Source organism: Lithobates pipiens, unplaced genomic scaffold (assembly GCF_037356315.1).
Source record: "Lithobates pipiens isolate NorthernLeopardFrog02 unplaced genomic scaffold, aLitPip1_a1.2 Scaffold_16, whole genome shotgun sequence".
Classification (NCBI taxonomy): Eukaryota; Metazoa; Chordata; class Amphibia; order Anura; family Ranidae; genus Lithobates; species Lithobates pipiens.
Window position 1 is genome coordinate 585952378 of NW_027507748.1, and position 20621 is coordinate 585972998.

Genomic DNA, 20621 nt, shown 5'->3' on the forward strand with positions numbered 1-20621 from the left:
CAGAAAATAGATTTTACTCTCCACAAAAATCATTTCTTGGAGTTGAAGGACACAGTCATTGCGGTCATGTTTTACTGATTCCTACAGGAAGATCTAGAGCTTGGCAAATTAACCTCTATAGGCCAGTCCAGATAACTCCTCTTCTTCCCAGAATGCCTCAAGCTGTAGTAACAGTACCAAGGGAAAGAGGGGTGGAACCTCTTACCTCATTTGCCACCAAGGTATTTTATGGTGAGCACAAAAATTCTAATTTTCTTTCTCGCCCATTGAGGGTCACAGGACATTTTTACTGTTGGGATATCCAAAATCCGTCCAACTGAGGGGTGAGCAAATAGCAGCATGGCCAACAAGCCAAATATCAAAAACGGAAGACTTTAAAAAGCCCAAAAGCCACCTAAAGTACCAGTGCCCAAATCTGACAATGGGAGAAGCCTAATCTGCCTGATAGGGGATTCTGCAACAGGACTAGAGTGAGGACAAGGAGAATCAACTTGAATGGTCAAAATGGTCACCAGCCAGATAGGGATGTCATAACATGGAAGGGAGAGCACTGCACCATGGACCAAGCAAGAAGATGGTCAACCTAAACCCATCAACAAATTCCTGCTGGGAGAGAAAAACCCAAAACAGATGTGATCAACAAAAGGGTTTCAAACCCCCAGAACAAGTACCAGACAAGGAACCTAAGGGAAAACAAAAAGCCTTATAAAAAGATGACCAGCCCATCCAAGTAGAAGGGCCTAGCCTCTGTTCAAAACAACTGGGGACTTCAGTCCAATAGATTGTTTGAAAGATACCCACCTTGCAAAGATGAGACTTACCAGGGAGAACCCAGAAAGGCTAGAACAAAACTTTGAAGGCTGTAAAAGTGACTTGTGCCTCAATCTAGCAAACCCAAGATTTGATGGTACTAAGCCAGCATGAATGAAGAGGTAAGGTACATGGAAGCTTCCAAACAAGGACAAGGAGGCAGGTAATATTAGTTAGAACCTAGCCATACATTGGAGAGATGGACAGCACCGCCGATGAATCAGAGGATCAAGCTAGCCCCACTTTCACCAGTACACAAGAGGGACCTCTAGATGATCCCCAAGATGGATCTTGCTGAAAAAAACATCTTGAATATCCTGACCTCAAAGAGCTACAGGGCAAAGAATACTCCTGACTACCTTGATCCAGCTAAGCAGCAGAGGCCAGAGGACCATGGAAAAGTCATATCAGAACAGCAACTAATATTCCATTAGGAAAAAAAACATCAAAAAAGGTTCAACTTCATGGGTGTACAAATCAGCCAAAAAAAGAGGGGGGTTCAACCCCATGAGGACAGGTCTCAAAGTTGAAGCCTTTTTTTTTTTTTAAATGGTAGGGGAGATCTGCAGCAAGAAATTTGTTCTGGCCACAGACATCCCACGGTGACCTGGAGCCCTTCTCAGACATCCTTTACCTGCAATGTAGGATCTGAGATGCACCGTGGTAATTAAACCTCTACAAAATCGAGAATATCAGTTGAGAAGAACAGGCCTCCAGCTGCAGAAAAGACTCACATTCTTTTTGAATAAAGAACACAGCAGTAGTTTATTTTTTTATTTTTTTTTATTTTTTAGAGGAAACGGAGGAAAAATATAAAATAAAAATAATAATTATATATATATATATATATATATATATATATATATATATATATATATATATATATATATATATATATATATATATATACACACATACATATATATATACACATACATATACACACACATTATATATATATATATATATATACACACACATATACACACACACATATATACACATATATATTTATATATTACACACACACACACCACTATAGGGTGCTATGCTACCTTCTTCTGCAAAAGGCAGCTGGCACCACGGAAGCTGAGCCAGCTGCATCCCTGCCAAAGAGTTCTCAATTTGTACTCACTGTTTCAAGGTTTCATGTCTTCTCCAATCAAGTGAGATGACAGGCTGCGTAGTAAAGAAGGGCATCTGGGAGGGCAATTCCACCACTGATTTTTGGAAGTCGAAGTATTGTTTGTGCCAGTCGTGGAGGTTTACCAGCCCAAACGAAATGAGTTATCACTCTATTTATCGCTCTCAAAAAGGCTTTAGGTATTTGTATCGAGAGTGCTTGAAAGTGATAGAGGAGTCTAGGTAAAATATTCACTATGGCACAGCTTCCGAACCAAGTAAAGGGGCCATGTTGCCATTCCTTCAGGTCCTTCTTAATCGCATTCAAGAGAGGTGGGAAGTTGAAATGGAAAATCTCTTCTGTCTTGGCCGGTAACTGGACTCCCAAATATTTAATATGGGAGGTAGCCCATTTAAAAAGGGAAATCCAGTCGAAGTAGTGAAATTAAGGAAGCAGGCAGATGAACATTGAGTGCTTCTGATGTCTGGTAATTAATGCGGTATTGTGATAACTTTTCATATGTCTTTAGTTCTTTAAGTTTGAGATGGACACCAGGGGCTTTGTCAGAAAGAAGAGGAGGTCGTCCTCAAAGGCCGCTACCTTTGGGGAAAGGGAGGGGTCTAGATCGAGGCCCTCTATATCTGGGTTGTTTCTGACAGTGCGCAAGAAATGTTCTAGGGTGAGGACAAAGATTAGGTTTTTGGGTTCTACACGCCCATGCTAGCATTTTGCTGCATTTATTACTATGTTCATAGAATGTACGACGACATTTGGATATCATTGCATTGGCTTTAAATAATGCCAAAGATCGGAGCTGATGTCTTAGGGCAGTTAGTTCTGACAAGACCTGGGACTCCATCGACTGTTTGTGGGTGGCTTCCAGGCTTCCAATTTTAACCAGGAGATCCACAATTTGTTTTGCTCTCTTTTATACGAGACCCCATTTGGACCACGACGCCTCCAATATAGTTTTTATGGGCTTCCCAGATTGTTGGGTTTACTTCTGTAGTTACATTGGTAGAGAAGAATTCTATCAATTCTTTCGACACTTCGGCCACTACCTCCAGGGTCTGTATAAGCATGTCATTGAGTCTCCATGACCATTGTTTCGTTACAGGCTGTAACAGATCTAGGTCTACGAAGACTGGTGCATGATCGGAGAACGTGATAGAACCTATCAAGGCCGAGATGACCCTAGAGAGGAGTGTTTGTGGCATCATGAACATGTGAATTCTGGTATATGAATCATGGGGGTGTGAGTAGAATGTGTAGTCCCTGTGGTTGGGGTGGAGAACACGCCACACGTCCAACAAGTGGAATGCATGGAAGTTTCTTTTGAAGCGTCTCAATGCTACGTATGAGTTCTGAGATGTGCTTCTGGAGGAGTCTATAGTTGGATCCATGACAAAGTTCATGTCTCCCCCTAGGAGCACCTCTCCCTCGGCGAAGTCTCCCAGGCTAGACATGGTTCGTTCCAAAAAAGTAATCTGGTTAGAGTTCGGGAGATATAAATTCACCAGGGTAGCTCCCAGTGTTCCCTCACACCAGTACTCTTGATGTTGTGCAGCAGTGTCTGAAAAAGGAGACCTGACTAAAAAAGGAAATCCCAGGAAGTAGGAGGAATCACCCGTGCTGAAAAACCACAAGAATTTTTAAAGTGAAAAGGAGACACCTTAAGGAGGTGAAGAGAAGTCCTTACCAGTGGTCTGTTCGGGAATTTGAGTAACGAGGCAAAGAACCATCTGTTCCTCTTAGTAGGCAGACAAATCTGCTTACGCACTCTACACAGGTGAGACCGTTTCCAGGGCCAATAGCAGGCCAGGACAGAATTGGATTTTGCAGACAATTAGCCCATTGGGGGAAGTCATCTACTAGGACCTATGGCAAGGGCTCTCTTCACAAGACAACGCTGGAGTGTACCACAATGGGAATGCCATGAGAAGGTACTAGAGTAGGCACCAGAGCCAACAACTTGAGGAAAAACTAGGTGTACCAGGGCAACACTGAGAAATCAGTATCCTATTAGGTTGGAGATTAACCACTGCTGAATCTGGTTGACCAAGTGACCCAGAGGGGCGGTCTTGAGGACGAGAGGTGGTATGAAACTGAAGGTACTGGTAGTAGTCCGACATGCCCCAGGGGAGAAGAATTGCTCTCAGGAAAAGGGCAGTGGTCAGGGAGGAACAGCTTCTAATGCCAAGCTGACACTGGAGATTTAGAGCAGAAGTGGGTGCCTAGTTTTGAGCGGGACTTCCTGGCTCATTTCCCACTGCTGACTATGTGCCACCTAGGTGACGACTCCTCTCCCCCTAGACGGCCCCCTCTCTCTCTCGGCAATCTTTCTGGGACACGTCACAGCTCCCAGAAAATTGCCTGTTCACTCAGAGCAGAGTGTGACTCGCACATGCGCAGTGCGTGCCCGGCCATGAAGCCTCAAGCTGTCACCGCCGGGTGCCCGCGGTTTCAATGGAGGTGCCGCAGAGAGGAGGGGGAGGGGAGTGAGGCTCCGTGTGGCTGCATCGCTGGACAGGTGAGTGTCTGTTTATTATAAGTCAGCAGCTACACTTTTTGTTTAAGTACAGACTTACTAAAAGACTTGCAAGAATTGGCATTCATCCATCCCACTAAGAAAAGTTTACTTACCTTTGCTTGATTTTTTTCTGACCCTTGGGGAATTATTCTCCCCAAAGTCAACAGTGGTGCATAGTTCATGCCACCGACAAAGGGGCACTATTCCTTCCACGGATAGAAAAAAAAGTGGACATTTGTTTATATTCAGTGACATTTTTTACTCCCGCTGGCCACAGTCCATCCCCTTAAAGGCTGAAGAACAGTAAACTAGTCCTTTGATTAAAAAGTTTGAAGACCCCTGTCCTAGGATATTAGCAAAAACTTGAAGCATGAGAGGAAGAGAAGGGGTTATCTGGGCTCCCATAAAGATTTGTTTCTATACCAGAGTCCAAATCCTCCTGTAAGTGGCCAACAGTAATGATGCCCTGTGTCCCTCAATAGACTAGAAAAAAATTGTGAAGAAGAGGTCAAACAGCGTTTAAAAACACAGACAGCCCAGGTTTAAGACAAGATTTAAGTTATTGAAATCAGCAGCACACCTGTTTAAGGAGGTTGTAGTTGAGCAGGAAGTGCAGAGATGGAAGACGAGTGACTGATCTGGTCAGCAAGCAGGGCATACACTCCCAGGGCAGCTTCTGGAGGTGCTATTGTTGAATGAAAAAAAAAAAAAATTCAGGTTAAAGATACATTCTAAAAGACTCAATGCCCAACGTTATACAATCAAGTCTTTAAAGTAGAATTGTCATCATGGCCAAGAGAGTCTAAGGTAATAAATGATGAAGAACTTCAAACCAGTTGCTGTTCTCTTTGGATTTCAGGCTCAGTATGTACAAAAGATCTCAAATTCTATCAAAGCTGGCATTAGCTGTACACAAATCTGAAACTACCATAATTTCGAGTTAGGAATGTGTAATGTAGAGGTGCCAGATCCAGTGTGTATTAACTCCCATTTTATAATGTGGAATGAAGGTAGAATGGATTGATGCTTGATAGGCTGTTCGCACAGGTGAAGAAGTTTCCCCAAGACACCTCAACTAGATTACAAGTTGTTTTAGCCCAGCAGAGCACCATACCCAAAAGAGGCCATAATGATTTCCTGTGTTTTTGACAAAATGTATTTTGCAGATAAAAGCCAATGCATTTCAGCATGCCCTTAATTCAGGCCTCTGTACATTGAAGTGGGTTGATGAGAGCGGAAACAGACTACAAAGCAGTACAATTCCTAAAACTGAGCTCCACCCAAAAGGGGCAGTTCCACTTTAAGAGAAATTAGGTGCAGATGTGACTATATCAATCAAATCCTCAAAAACAGTGTGCACATGATGAGGTACGCTTACCAGCAATGATGGACACATACCATACGGCAGTGGGTCAAATATGCCTGTAATAATCCTGTTGATAACACCTGGAATGTGTGGATGAGCAGCTCACACTTGCCAACCCGTAAAGGCACACACAAGATCGTAGAAACGTCAGCCAGAGATGTCTCCAAGGTATCCACATGGAAATGGACCGGCCAGGATCAAGGAAAGCAGGATGGGATCAGTCACCATGCAGAGAATGGACCTTACATGTATGTTTGCTCCCTGCATCCTCAAGGATGCAGGGAGCAAACATACATGTGAGGTCAATTCTCTGCATCCTCGAGGATGCAGGGAGCAAACATACATGTGGAGGTCCATTGTCTGCATGGTGACTGATCTCATCCGGTCCATTTCCATGTGGATACCTTGGAGACATCTCTGGCTGACATTTCTACGATCTTGCGTGCGCCTTTATGGGTCAGGGAGTGTAAGCTGCTCATCCACACATTCCAGGTGTTAACAGGAACATTACAGGCGTATTTGACCCACTGTCGTATGGTATGTGTGTCCATCCATCATCTTGTGCACACCATTTTTGAGGATTTGATATATTCACATCTGCACCTAATTTCTCCGTAAGGGAGACTTCAAAGAATGTCACCACGTTCACATTTATGTACTATTATACGTAGTTTTAGTATCTACGGGGTTGCCCTTTTTTTGGTGACTCCGGACTTGGTTGATTTCTTTTGGGACATTTCACCATTTACACACGTTTATATGCATATCCATGCATGTTTTTTTTAAGCGCTACACATATTGTTTCACATTTTATAACAGCTTACCTGTAAAATCCTTTTCTTGGAGTACATTACAGGACACAGAGGCTCATAGTAATTACTAAGAGGGTTATAGGCCACCTTCAGGTGCTAGACACTGGTGTAATCAATTAGACAGGAAGTCCACTCCCTATATAATCCCTCTCCTACAAGGAATACCTCCGTTTTTGTCGCAAAGCAATAAGTGTCCCAAAAGAGGGGCGGGAGCTCTGTCCCCCGTGATGTACTCCAAGAAAAGGATTTTTACAGGTAAGCGGTTCTAAAAATCCTATTTTATCGTACATCATGGGACACAGAGGCTCATAGTAATTACTAAGTGGGATGTCCTAAAGCAATGCCTGAGGGGAGGGAGACAAAAACCCAGATCACCATCAGACCTGAGGACCTATACTGCTGCCTGCAGCACACTGCGCTAAAGCGGCATCCTCTTGCAGTCTTACATTCACCTGATAGAAATTAGTGAACGTATGTATAGACGACCTAGTAGCGACCTTGTAAATCAGAGTCATAAAGGCTTGGTAACGCACTGCCCATGAATCGCTTACTGCCCTGATAAAGTGCACTCTAAAGGAGAAAACCTCCTCCAAACCGCAAGCCTGAATAAGAACTTGGCGTCTAAAACAGTTTTAATGTTTATTCGTCATCTGCCCTTTCCCGAGACCTCCTGGTAGTGCCACAAACATTTGTTTTCCGTATCTGAGCAGTTGCTTCAGATAGGCCTTGACTGCTCTCACTACGAGAGAGAGTGCAACCATTCTAATAGCCGATTTGAACGCTGCCTGCTTTTTTTTTTTTTTTTTTATTTTTTTTTTTTTTTTTAGGGCCCTCTGGCAGCACAACAAACGTCAGTTTCCTGTATCTGAAACATTCAGATATACCTTAACTGCTCCCACTATATTAAGAGGAATAACTTTCTTTCCGCAGAACAAGGTTCTGGTAAAAGGAAGGTAAGAAACGTCTTGATTCAAATGACAGCTAGATCCTTTAACCACTTCGCATCCAGGCCAATTCTGAAATTTCTCTCCTACATGTAAAATTCCTAATTTTTTTTGCTAGAAAATTACATAGAACCCCCAAACATAATATATATATATATATATATATATATATATATATATATATATATTTTTTAGCAAAGACCCTAGAGAATACAATGGCGCTCGTTGCAACTTTTTATCTCGCACGGTATTTGCGCAGCAATTTTTCGAACACGTTTTCTTTTTCAGAATTTTTTTTTTATTTTTTTTTTATTTTTAAGAAAAAAACAAAGTAAAGTTAGCCCAATTTTTTTTGCATAATGTGAAAGAGGAGGATACGCCGAGTAAATAGATTCCCAACATGTCACGCTTCAAAATGGCGCCAAACTTTGGCATTTAAAAATCCCCATAGGTGACGCTTGAAATTTTTTTACTGGTTACATATTTTGGGTTACAGAGGAGGTCTAGGGCTAGAATTATTGCTCTCGCTCTAACGTTTGCGGCGATACCTCACATGTGTGGTTTGAACACCGTTTTCGTATGTGGGCGGGACTTGCGTATGCATTCGCTTCTGTGTGCAAGCTCAGGGGGACAGGGGCGCTTTAAATTTTTTATTTTTTTTTATTGTTAAATTTTTATTTTTTTTAGTTTTACACTTAAAATAAAAAAAATTGATGACTTTTATTCCTATTACAAGGAATGTAAACATCCCTTGTAATAGGAATATGGCACGATCGGACATATTTACAGTGAGATATGGGGTCAATAAAACCCCATATCTCACCTCTAGGCTGGGAAGAAAAAAAAAAAAAAAATCCTGGCTTCCTAGCCAGATCGGCACCGTTAATTTGAATACGGAGGCCGGGCGTGACGTCATAACATCGCGCCCGGCCTCCGAACGACCATAGAGACTCAGGGGACGATCTGGTCCGCCGGAAATCTCGATGGTAACTTGCTGGGGCTGGCAGATCCTGTGACCAACTCACCGATGGAAACGGTGAGTCGGTACAAGCACCGGAGGGCGGTGGGAGGGGTCCCCTCCCAACGCCTGTAAGAACGATCAAGCGGTGGATCGTTATGGATCGCTATGATCATTCTTATGGTGCAGGGAATCGCCGGCTGAAAACGGCAATATCTGAATCATGTCTGCGGCCTCAGGCATCATTTAGATATAGTGAACAAAACAGTTGAAATTCAACTGTTTAAATTCCGTGCCATGTGAGAAAAACACAAATGAAAACAAAAAAGCAGCTCCCTAGAAAAGTGAAAAAAACACCTATGGAGTGAGAACAGGGATTAGGGGCGCTCTACAGAAAAATATTACCTAAACCCCTAATTTACAAAAACTGTGGCAAAAATATTTAAGACAATATAATAATCACCAAAGTGAAAATATGCACATAATGATAACATTCATTACACTGAAAAAATAGTGAACATTGGTGAACCACCATAAATAATTCAAATAAATAGCAAAGTAAAGTCCAAAATGACGTGTCTCTACAATAAATTCTGCTGATCCAGAATATGGAAAATATTAATCGTGATAAAACAGTAAGTCGGGAAAAAAGGCTTGCGACTCCCTCCACCATAAACGCAGCACTACACCAGTTGTGAAGATGCAAGTCCAAACTGCTTACCAGATGCGTTTGACCACTTTAATTAAAAAGTACAGTGGTGTGAAAAAGTGTTTGCCCCCTTCCTCATTTCCTGTTCCTTTGCATGTTTGTCACACTTAAGTGTTTCGGAACATCAAACCAATTTAAACAATAGTCAAGGACAACACAAGTAAACACAAAATGCAATTTGTAAATGAAGGTGTTTATTATTAAAAGGTGAAAAAAAATCCAAACCATCATGGCCCTGTGTGAAAAAGTGATTGCCCCCCTTGTTAAAACATACTATAACTGTGGTTGTCCACGCCTGAGTTCAATTTCTCTAGCCACACCCAGGCCTGATTATTGCCACACCTGTTCACAATCAAGGCATCACTTAAATAGGAGCTGCTTGACACAGTAAGGTCCACCAGAAGATCCTTAAAAGCTACACATCATGCCGAGACCCAAAGAAATTCAGGAACAATTGAGAAAGAAAGTAATTGAGATCTATCAGTCTGGAAAGGGTTATAAAGCCATTTCCAAAGCTTTGGGAATCCAGCGAACCACAGTGAGAGCCATTATCCACAAATGGCGAAGACATGGAACAGTGGTGAACCTTCCCAGGAGTGGCCGGCCGCCCAAAATTACCCCAAGAGCGCAGCGACGACTCATCCAAGAGGTCACAAAAGACCCCACAACAACGTCCAAGGAACTGCAGGCCTCACTTGCCTCAGTTAAGGTCAGCGTTCATGCCTCCACCATCAGGAAAAGACTGGGCAAAAATGGCCTGCATGGCAGAGTTCCAAGGAGAAAACCACTGCTGAGCAAAAAGAACATCAAAGCTCGTCTCAATTTCTCCACAACACATCTTGATGATCCCCAAGACGTTTGGGACAACATTCTGTGGACCGATGAGACAAAAGTGGAACTCTTTGGAAGGTGTGTGTCCAAGTATATCTGGCGTAGAAGGAACACTGCATTTCATAAAAACAACATTATACCAACAGTAAAATATGGTGGTGGTAGTGTGATGGTCTGGGGCTGTTTTGCTGCTTCAGGACCTGGAAGACTTGCCGTGATAAAAGGAACTATGAATTCTGCTGTCTACCAAGAGATCCTGAAGGAGAATGTCCGACCATCTGTTCGTGTACTCAAGCTGAAACGAACTTGGGTTCTGCAGCAGGACAATGATCCTAAACACACCAGCAAGTCCACCACCGAATGGCTGAAGAAAAACAAAATGAAGACTTTGGAGTGGCCTAGCCAAAGTCCTGACCTGAATCCTATTGAGATGTTGTGGTATGACCTTAAAAAGGCCGTTCATGCTCGAAAACCCTCTAATGTAACTGAATTAGGACAATTCTGCAAAGATGAGTGGGCCAAAATTCCTCCAGGACGCTGTAAAAGCCTCATTGCACGTTATCGCAAACGCTTGGTTGCAGTTGTTGCTGCTAAGGGTGGCCCAACCAGTTATTAGGTTTAGGGGGCAATCACTTTTTCACACAGGGCCATGATGGTTTGGATTTTTTTTTCACCTTTAATAATAAACACCTTCATTTACAAATTGCATTTTGTGTTTACTTGTGTTGTCCTTGACTATTGTTTAAATTGGTTTGATGTTCCGAAACACTTAAGTGTGACAAACATGCAAAGGAACAGGAAATGAGGAAGGGGGCAAACACTTTTTCACACCACTGTAAGTCAAATAACGCTTGTACAGGATAATGCCTGCTCATATGGATAGTGATGCAAATGACAGTAGCTGGTATGTCTCTCTTCACAGACTCAAGCGGCAAATGTGGAAGAATACAAGAAGATCCATAGCATAATACGGACTTTAATAAAAAAATACGTAAAAAAAAACAGACAGCCAAAAGGCTCCTTACATGGTTATGTGCCCGACCTGGCACTGGGACTGCTCGCTCTGACCAAAAGACTCACTCTCCGAATCATAGAAGAGGTCCTTCCGCATTCGATATTGGCGTGCGTTCCAGGCCTGCCGACCGGCGAACCAGAGGGCCGGAAATGGCGTTGAATAGGGTGACCAAGTACCGCTTCGACGTACGTTTCGTTGTTAACGTCTTCAGGAAGCGTACTGGGTCACTCGTAATTACTGCTTATATCGGATCACTCATTGAATTGTAACGAATGAGAAACACCGATCGTGCGCAGCCTCAGTACAATCAGGTAACACAACGAACACGAATGATTAAAAATTTGTCGAAAAACTTTGACTTATAACAAATACAATTGGAGACTATATCAAATCCTTAAAGCGGGAGTCCGCCGGGAGTTCCGTTTTTTTTTTTTTTTTTAAAGCCAGCAGCTACAAATACTGCAGCTGCTGACTTTTAAAATAGTGACACTTACCCGCCCAGTGCGCCCGCGATGTCGGCATTCGAAGCCGATCTCTCGATCGTCTCTCGGGTGCTGCCGCCGCCATCTTGGGTATGGGAATCAGGAAGTGGAGCCTTTCGGCTTCATTTCCCGGTTCCCTACTGCGCATGCGCGAATCGCGCTGCGCAATAAGGATGGTCCCCACTGTCTCTGGGATCTGTGCGTTTCCCAGCAGGCAGCGGGGGACTTTCGGAAAAAGGCGTAGATTCTGCGGAAAGGGGCGTACCTTCTGCAGAATCTACGCCGGAAGTGGGTGCAGATACCTGTACTGTACAGGTACCTTCACCCCCCCTCCCCACTGAAAGGTGCCAATTGTGGCGCCGGAGGGGGGGGGGGGAGGATTCCAATGAGCGGAATGTCCACTTTAGGGTGGACCTCCGCTTTAACGAATTATAGCGAATATAGTATGCAATTGTATCGGATCCCTAACAAATTCTAACGAATGGGAAAAACAGGTCGTGCGCAGCCCCAGTACCACCCAGGCAACACAACGAACAGATACAATCATTGAAATTCATGTCCTCAATATTAATTTGTAGGACAATGCACCAACAATACATTTTCCATTCGAAAGTAAAAATATATAAAACAAACACATGATTAACTAATCGTAGACAAATGGCAGATGAATTACTAGTCTCTTGTATAATTCTAACACACACAAAAAAAAAAACAACAAACAACAATAAAAATTTTTTTTGAGGAGATTATATAGATATATATACATATACATACATATATATACATATATATACACATATATACACATATACATATACACACATATATATATATATATATATATATATATATATATATATATATATATATATATATATATATATATATATATATATATATATATATATATATATATATATATATATATATATATATATATATATATATATATAGTAAGGAATATAAAAAGAAAATGAGCAATATACATGTTACACCTCCCAAGCCATTGGGAGGAAACATGTACAAAAGCATATACCAACCATAAAATAAAACAAATAAATGTAAATAGGCCCACCGTCCAGCATATAAAAGGGTACATGCCTGCCTAAAAAAAAAAAAAAAAAAAAGACAGGAAACCCTATAAAATAACACCCGAGCGTAATCAAAAAAATGATTAACCATTCAATAAAAAATATCAATTTAAAACTGAAAATAGGAAATGGAGAAAGGATAGAGGGCCAAGACTGCGGAAGGACCTCTTCTATGATTCGGAGATAGAGGTCGACTGATATATCGGCCGATATTTGCAGTTTTTTAAATAATCGGCATCAGCCGATTTTGCTGATAAAAAGCCGATTTAGAACTACAGCGGGACTTTGAAATGACTTCTGTAAGAAGTCAGTGTGAGTTGCCTGAGTCGTCATAGCAACACTTTCCTCCTCTCTGGGCAGACTGCCAAGAAAAGAACTAAATGATACAATGTTTACACTGAATGAATGAAGTCATCTCTGTGTAGAAGTTCTCAGTTTAACCATTTAAAGACTTAATCTTTTCTGACACTTGTTGCTTACAAGTAAAAATCCTGTATTTTCTGCCAGAAAATCACTTGGACCCCCCAAAAATTATATATATATATTTTTTAGCAGAGATCCTAGGGAATAAAATAGCAGTTGTTGCAATATTTTATGTCACACGGCATTTGCACAGAGGTCTTTCAAATGCATTTTTTTGGGGAAAAAAATACACTATTTAAAATTAAAATAAAAACAGTAAAGTTAGCCCATTTTTTTTTTTCGTCCAAAAGTTTTGGACTACCTGTTTTTAATACATAGGTTTTTTTTTTTTTTTTTTTTTTTAAATCTAAATCATACATACAAGTAAACTGATTGGAGGTTTGTTTTGTTTAATAAATGTTTAAATGTAAGAAATTTTCTGTATCACTTATGAAGGCCGCTTTCACACTGGAGCGGGCAGGCGTTGATGGTAAAACGCAAGTTTTAGCGGCTCTTTACCATCATTTTAGCGGTGCTATTTGGCTGCTAGTGGGGCACATATAACCCAGCTAGCGGCCAAGGAAGAGGTTAAATGCGCCCATGAAGCACTGCTGCCAAATCGCATTGCATGGGCTTCGGCAGTGGTGCCCATTCATATCAATGGGCAGGAGTAGTGGAGGAGCGGTATACACCACTCCAAACGTGCTGCTTGCAGGACTTTTTTTTAAGATCCTGCCAGTGCATCGCCTCAGTGTGAAAGCACTCTGTCTTTCACACAGACTGCAGAGGAGCCATTTTGCAGGCACTTTACAGGTGCTATTTTTAGCCCAAAAGCGCCTGAAAAACGCCCCAGTGGGAAAGGTGTCTGTTAGATCAAGGGGGATTAAAAAATAAAAATAAAAAAAAAAAGGAAAAAAAAAATAAATAAAATAAAAATCAGCCTAACATATCGGCCCAAAAAAATCGGCATCATATAATCGGCTATCGGCCGCCATGATTTCTAAATATCGGCATCGGCCAAAGAAAAACCAATATCGGTCGACCTCTATTCGGAGAGTGAGTCTTTTGGTCAGAGCGAGCAGTCCCAGTGCCAGGTCGGGCACATAACCATGTAAGGAGCCTTTTGGCTGTCTGTTTTTTTTTTTTACATATTTTTTTTTTTATTAAAAAGTCAGTATTATGCTATGGATCTTTTTGTATTCTTCCACATTTGCCGCTTGAGTCTGAAGAGAGACATACCAGCTACTGTCATTTGCATCACTATCCATATGAGCAGGCATTATCCTGTACAAGCGTTATTCGACTTACTTTTTAATTAAAGTGGTCAAACGGATCTGGTAAGCAGTTTGGACTTGCATCTTCACAACTAGTGTAGTGCTGCATTTATGGTGGAGGGAGTCGCAAGCCTTTTTTCCCCGACTTACTGTTTTATTACGATTAATATTTGTTTTGCATATTCTGGATCAGCAGAATTTATTGTAGAGACACGTCATTTTGGACTTTACTTTGCTAATTATTTGAATTATTTATGGTGGTTCACCAATGTTCACCATTATTTTTTCAGTGTAATGAATGTTATCATTATATGTGCATATTTTCACTTTGGTGATTATTATATTGTCTTAATCATTTAGATATAACCACTGAAAGCCCATGATGTCAATAGACGTAGTATGGGCGCCAAGTGGTTAAGGAAAAAAAAAAAAAAAAGGCTGGGTGAGGATTTATCACCCTATCCCTAAGAATAATTAAGTATGGCACTATATAAAAGAACGTTGCCAACACTGAAACTCTTGTGGAGGCTACCGTAACCAAGAACACAAATTCCCCCATTAGGATCAAAGGAATATAGTGCATCGGCCCAAGGTGCTGTCCTTGTAAGCCGACAAAACTAGACACAACCCTACCAGCACAAGTGCAGCCTAACTGGCGGATTTATATGCACTGTCCCTTGTATAAAAAGGGCCCAGATCAAAGCATGTGAAGCAAGTGGCCTTTCAAAAAGAATGACAAAGGCCGAGATCTGACCCTTGATGGTATTCTAGGCTAGCTTCATTTTTACCCTTAAATGTAGGAAGGAAAGAATTCTACCCATGACATACCTCCGAGGATGCCATCTTTTGGTTTCACACCAGGAAACATAGGTCCTCCGGACCCTATAATAAATGGTCCTAGAGGCCCGCTTTCTTGCATTAATCAGGGTAGTTACCACTAAACCTGAAATCGCAGATTCTTTAAAATGTGGTCTTCAATAGACAAACCATTAAATTTAGCGATTGTAAGGCTGGATGGAACACTGGCCCTCTGCAAAAGCAAGTCTGGACTAGATGGAAGAGTCCATGGTTTCCCTACTGCCAACCTTACGATCTCTGCATACCAGGATCTTCTGGGCCATGCCGGGATAGTAGTTTTACCGGCTTCCCTTCCACCTTGAACCTGCGAAGAAGCTGCGGAAGCAGCTGAACTGGAGGGAACATATACAATCAGTGAACCGATCCCATGGGGTCACTAACGCATCTGTCCCACATGCGAGTGGATCCCTAGCCCTTGACACAAAGCTGTCTAACTTCTTGAAGAACCTGGATACCCAAAAATGTCATGAAAAAAGTCAGGGTGCAGAGGCCATTCTCCCAGGAACAATTGTTGATGGGCTCCAGAGATCTGCCTGTCAATTCTCCATTTCACTAAATTAAAATTGTCGATGGGCCAAGTACAAGCTCCTCTGCCCAAACCAGAACACGCTCATTTCCCTCTGGCTGCGTGACTTTGTGCCTTCTTGGTAAATGAAGAAACCCACAGATGTGGCATTGTCGGATTGTACCCTGATAGAACAATCCTGCAATCGAAACGCCCAGGCCATTAAGCCAGACGTGCCATCAGAAGCTCTAGAATATTGACAGTCAAGGCTCCCTGAGCCTGACCACTTCCCCTGGGCAGTGGTCCCCTTCAGGACTGGTCTCCATCCCTAGGGGCCAGTCTTCGTAGCCACCACCTCCCAGGTAATCGGCATGAAGGATCTTCCTTACTACCATCTTTGCTGAGGTTCTGGAGTATCCCTGGGACCAGACCCTTTGGATAATGCCTAGGTTAGGATCTACTTGTTGCAGGGAGACAGAGTAATGTTTATAGCAGCCGTGAACGAACTGAGCATAGGGAACCACTTGAATGAAGCCATCTTCCCTAGCACCTTAGCAGAGGTAAAAGTAATGAACTCTTCCTTGCATTGACCTCTTGTTGGGCTGAGTCCCAAACACTCCAAGCTCCTTACCGACAGTAAGAAAGTACTTTTAGACTGGGATCCCAACCCAAGAGTCCCAGATACTGGACCACCTAGGTCCAGCCGTGTTACTGACTGACCCATCGGCAGCAGATTGCCTCAGACTGCAATTACGGCTATACCCTGGGCCTTTACCCCGAGCATGGTGGCTAACCCGAAGGGTCAGACCACCAACCGCAAGAGGTACTGTTCCCCTGTGAAGCGCAGAAAACCTCTATAGCCCATGCAAATAAACACATGCAAATGGCCCATATGTGTATGAGTCAAGTATTAATGCCATATGCCTCTATGGAAGCATGCATTCATGGAAGCATGAATTCATACAAATAGGTTTTAGGCAAAACAAGAAAAGTGTGCACTGTATACATGCATACATATAGCACATGTGCTATGTAACAGGCATCTTGCAAGAAAGCATTTTATTAATGTGTTATGCAACTATACATGTATCCATGCAGACACTTATTTCTATGTGAACATAAGGAATCCTGTATATTTAAGGAAAAATTTAATTGACATGCCTTATTAAGCAACCATGTCAATCTAGGCGATCATGCATCCTTATGTGATTTTGCAATTTTATATGATCAAACATTTATGCATTAAAAGCACTACTGTGAGGACAAGTACCCTTATGTGACCAAGTACTCTTGTGTGATTCAGCATTTCTGTGCAAACAAGCACTTTAACGTGACCCAGCATCCTCATGAGACCATGTGAAAAAAAAAAAAAGAAAAAAAACCCAGAAAAGATGCATCTTTACGTGATCAACAAGAACATTTTCTGTTACTTGTTTTACCCACATGATGTACATTCCAAACTCATGTATTTTATGCAAACATGTGAACTAGTAAAGAAGAAGTTATCCTCTGCCAACATGTGTTTCTGCAATCATTCAATAACTGTTGTGCATTTGGCTACCTTGTCACCTGCATGAGGATCCTGTGGCCTTTCTGCAAGACCATGCGACTAGGAGAAAAGAAAAACAAACAAAAAACGATGCATCTCACTACAAATATAAACATGCATCTATAAATATGCATCTATAAATATGCATCTTTAAGTGATCCTGTCACCTTATGCGATCACACATTATGTGATCAAAAAAAAAAAAGGAATGTTTTTTGTTTTGTTTTTTTAACACAAAACATGTCCAAATATGCATTTTGTACACACATGAACATGTATCTTTATGCAACATGTTTAAGCAGCAACCTTGCGTTTAAGCAGCACCTGTGCGCTTCAGCAGCAACTGTGCAATCTAGCAAGGTGCGATCCAGCCACTGTGTATTTCCATATCGGTGCATTTTAAGCAAATGTGTGACCTTAGCAAGTATAAGTACTGTGCAATTCAGCACCTGTGCATGTTAGCAACTGAGCGATTTTAGCAACTGTACATATCGGCATCTGTGTGTACTAGTAAATGATTTTAGCAACTAAGCATATTAGGATCTGTGCATTTAGCAACTGTGTGATTTTAGCAAGCCTGCTCAACTGCAGTTGGTCCTATACCTGTAGGATACATAGCACATATGCACTATGCTCAAACCTTTCAAACATGTATTATAACAACATGCATTTCAAAACGGCAAACATATATTATGCTGTTCCTGCCCTCAAGCAGACACTTAAAGTGAACTGTTAATCATCCAGGGGTGTATCTACTACTTACAACATGTACATACCCCATGGATAGGCAGAAAATATAGCAGCATGTAATCACAACTTGTCTGTACCTGTTCCCAAGCTGGCACTCTCGGCCCACTGTTCCATACCTCCCAACATTTTGAGATGGGGATGAGGGACATCTACCAGCAAATTTATGTAGGCATAGGAGAATTAACCCCAAAACAGGTTTTTTAAAACAGCTTACCTGTAAAATCCTTTTCTTTGATGTACATCAGGGACACAGCTATAGTAGTTACTATGTAATAGAAAGGGGCTCTCAGCACATGGGAATACTGCTGCATTTGGCAGCAAATTTATGGGCTCTCTCTTTAGCCCTTTGTCGGGTCTACCTTGTAGCAAGAAGAACCGAAGAGAGAGGACAAGACCCACGAAGTCAGAAGAAGAGGGCAGCGGTGAAGAAGAAAGCCGGGCTCCTCCGCTAGTGAAAGAGCTAGCAAAAGAGCAGACGATAGCGGAGGAGTCCAGCGAGAAGATCCCCGAAGACTGAAGACCACCGGAGCTGTGCAATAAACGACTTTAACCCTTGTGTGTTGTGTTTTTTTTGTACATTTTTTTCCCAGGTGAATGAGTAGGGGTACATTGTACCCCATACTCATTCACATAGGGTGGGGGGGCCGATAACTGGGGGCCCCCTTATTAAAGAGGGCTCCCAGATTCCGATAAGCCCCCCAGCCCGCAGACCCCGACAACCAATGGCCAGGGTTGTCGGGAAGAGGCCCTTGTCCTCATCAACATGGGGTCAAGGTGCTTTGGGGAGGGGGGACACACGGCCCCCCCCTTCCCCAAGGCACCCCCCATTTTGAGGGCACGCGGCCTGGTATGGCTCAGGAGGGGGGGGTGCGCTCACTCGTCCCCACCCCCTTTCCTGGCCAGCCGGGTAGCGTGCTCGGATAAGGGTCTGGTATGGATCCAAGGGGGACCCCTACGCCGTTTTTTTGGCATAGGGGGTTCCCCTTAGAATCCATACCAGACCTAAGGGCCTGGTATGCTCTCGGAGGGGTAACCCACGCCAATTTTTTTTAAAATAAATTCGGGGTGGAGTTCTCCCTTGAGAGCTCATTCTCTGATTGGCCACGGCAAAAGTTGCCTGGCCTGGGGCGACTTAAAGTCGTGTTGTAAGTCGCCCCAAGTCGTATCCAAGTTGCCTCCAAAAGTTGCGTTGAAAGTCGTGTTGCCCCTGTGTGAACCGGCTCTTACTCGTGACCAACACCTTAGACAGTGGCGAAAAAAAAACTGACTCCCAGTAGTGGGAGGGGTTATATAGGGAGTACGCTTCTTACCTTAGAGCGTGCCAGTGACCACCTATCAGTGGCCATATAACTCGCATAGTAACTACTATGGCTCTGTGTCCCCTGATATATGAAAAGAAAGTTAATTAAATCCACAAGTGCTTTTTGTTACCACTATTCCTTTATATTGTATTTTAAAATGTACAAATGCAGACATTTTGAAATTGGATGACAGGTTTAGCACCGAGAAACTTTTTGAAAGATAAAAAGTGCATTTTATATACAACTATATAGATCAGACCAAAATGAGGGACAAATGAGGAGGAATGAGGGACAAATGAGGAGGAATGAGGGACAAATGAGGAGGAATGAGGGACAAATGAGGAGGAATGAGGGACAAATGAGGAGGAATGAGGGACAGAGGGACATTGCTCCAAATCGGGGGACAGTTGGGAGGTATGCTGTTCTGTCTCCAAGGCCGTCCGACCTGTCAGTACATGGTAATAGCTGCTGCTCTTCCTGCCTACAATACTAGGCTAGGAGCAAATCTGCACCCTCTAGTGGCTGGGGAAAAAACAGCAGCCTGCCTGAGCCAGAGTACAAGCATGATAGCACAGCACACTGCTCCCAGTGGCCACCGGGAAACAGACAGTCAAAATGCTCTCTTAATAGAGACACTGCAAACAAATGCAGACTCAACATTCCTCGCTGCAGGGTACTTCTGGAATATCACAGCAACCCAATCTTCACCCATCATGGCGGGTTGGTGTCATGCCAGACCTTCAAAGACGGGGTCCCCTCTGTATGTGGGGTCCACTGCCTTGGGTCTTGTATAGTGCCCTGCCAGAGCAAACCTGTGGTATATCAGTGTGACCAAGGTGCTGGATCTCAGGGCCCAGCTCTCCTAAGGGTAGCGTTACAGGCAAAATCTCATTCTTCGGTATCGAGGCATCGGGTACCATCCACTTTAGCCTTTGTTTTGGCTCTTTGAATCATTCTGATAGCGTAGCTCCCAGACCCTGTTCAGGCCACCTATGGAGCATTCATTAACCATGACCAACACCTTAGAAACTGAGGTATTCCCTGTAGGGGAGGGGTTATATAGGGAGGAAACTTTCTGTCTAATTGATTACACCAGTGTCCAACACCCGAAGGTGGCCTATAACCCACTTAGTAATTACTATGAGCCTCTGTGTCCCGTGATGTATGATAAAGAAACCTTATTGAGACTGTCAGGACAGCACCTGCACATAGAGCGTAGTTCCGCCTTCTCTCCCAGGAAACACTCAGTCTTTAAAATCCGTCCTCTTCCACCATGGCCTCAGTTATTAAGTGGTCTCCAACATGCTGGAA

At 42.7% G+C, this 20621-nt stretch overlaps 1 protein-coding gene across 3 annotated transcripts in view; it reads right to left on the reverse strand.

Annotated features, from left to right (window-relative positions):
* ESPL1 (extra spindle pole bodies like 1, separase) overlaps positions 1-20621 on the reverse strand; it is a 185938-nt gene that overhangs the window by 13886 nt on the left and 151431 nt on the right. For all 3 annotated transcript variants that reach the window (XM_077483856.1, XM_077483855.1, XM_077483857.1), the window contains exon 27: positions 5044-5148. In XM_077483856.1, the coding sequence (XP_077339982.1) occupies positions 5044-5148 (105 nt within the window). The remainder of the gene's footprint in view (positions 1-5043; positions 5149-20621) is intronic.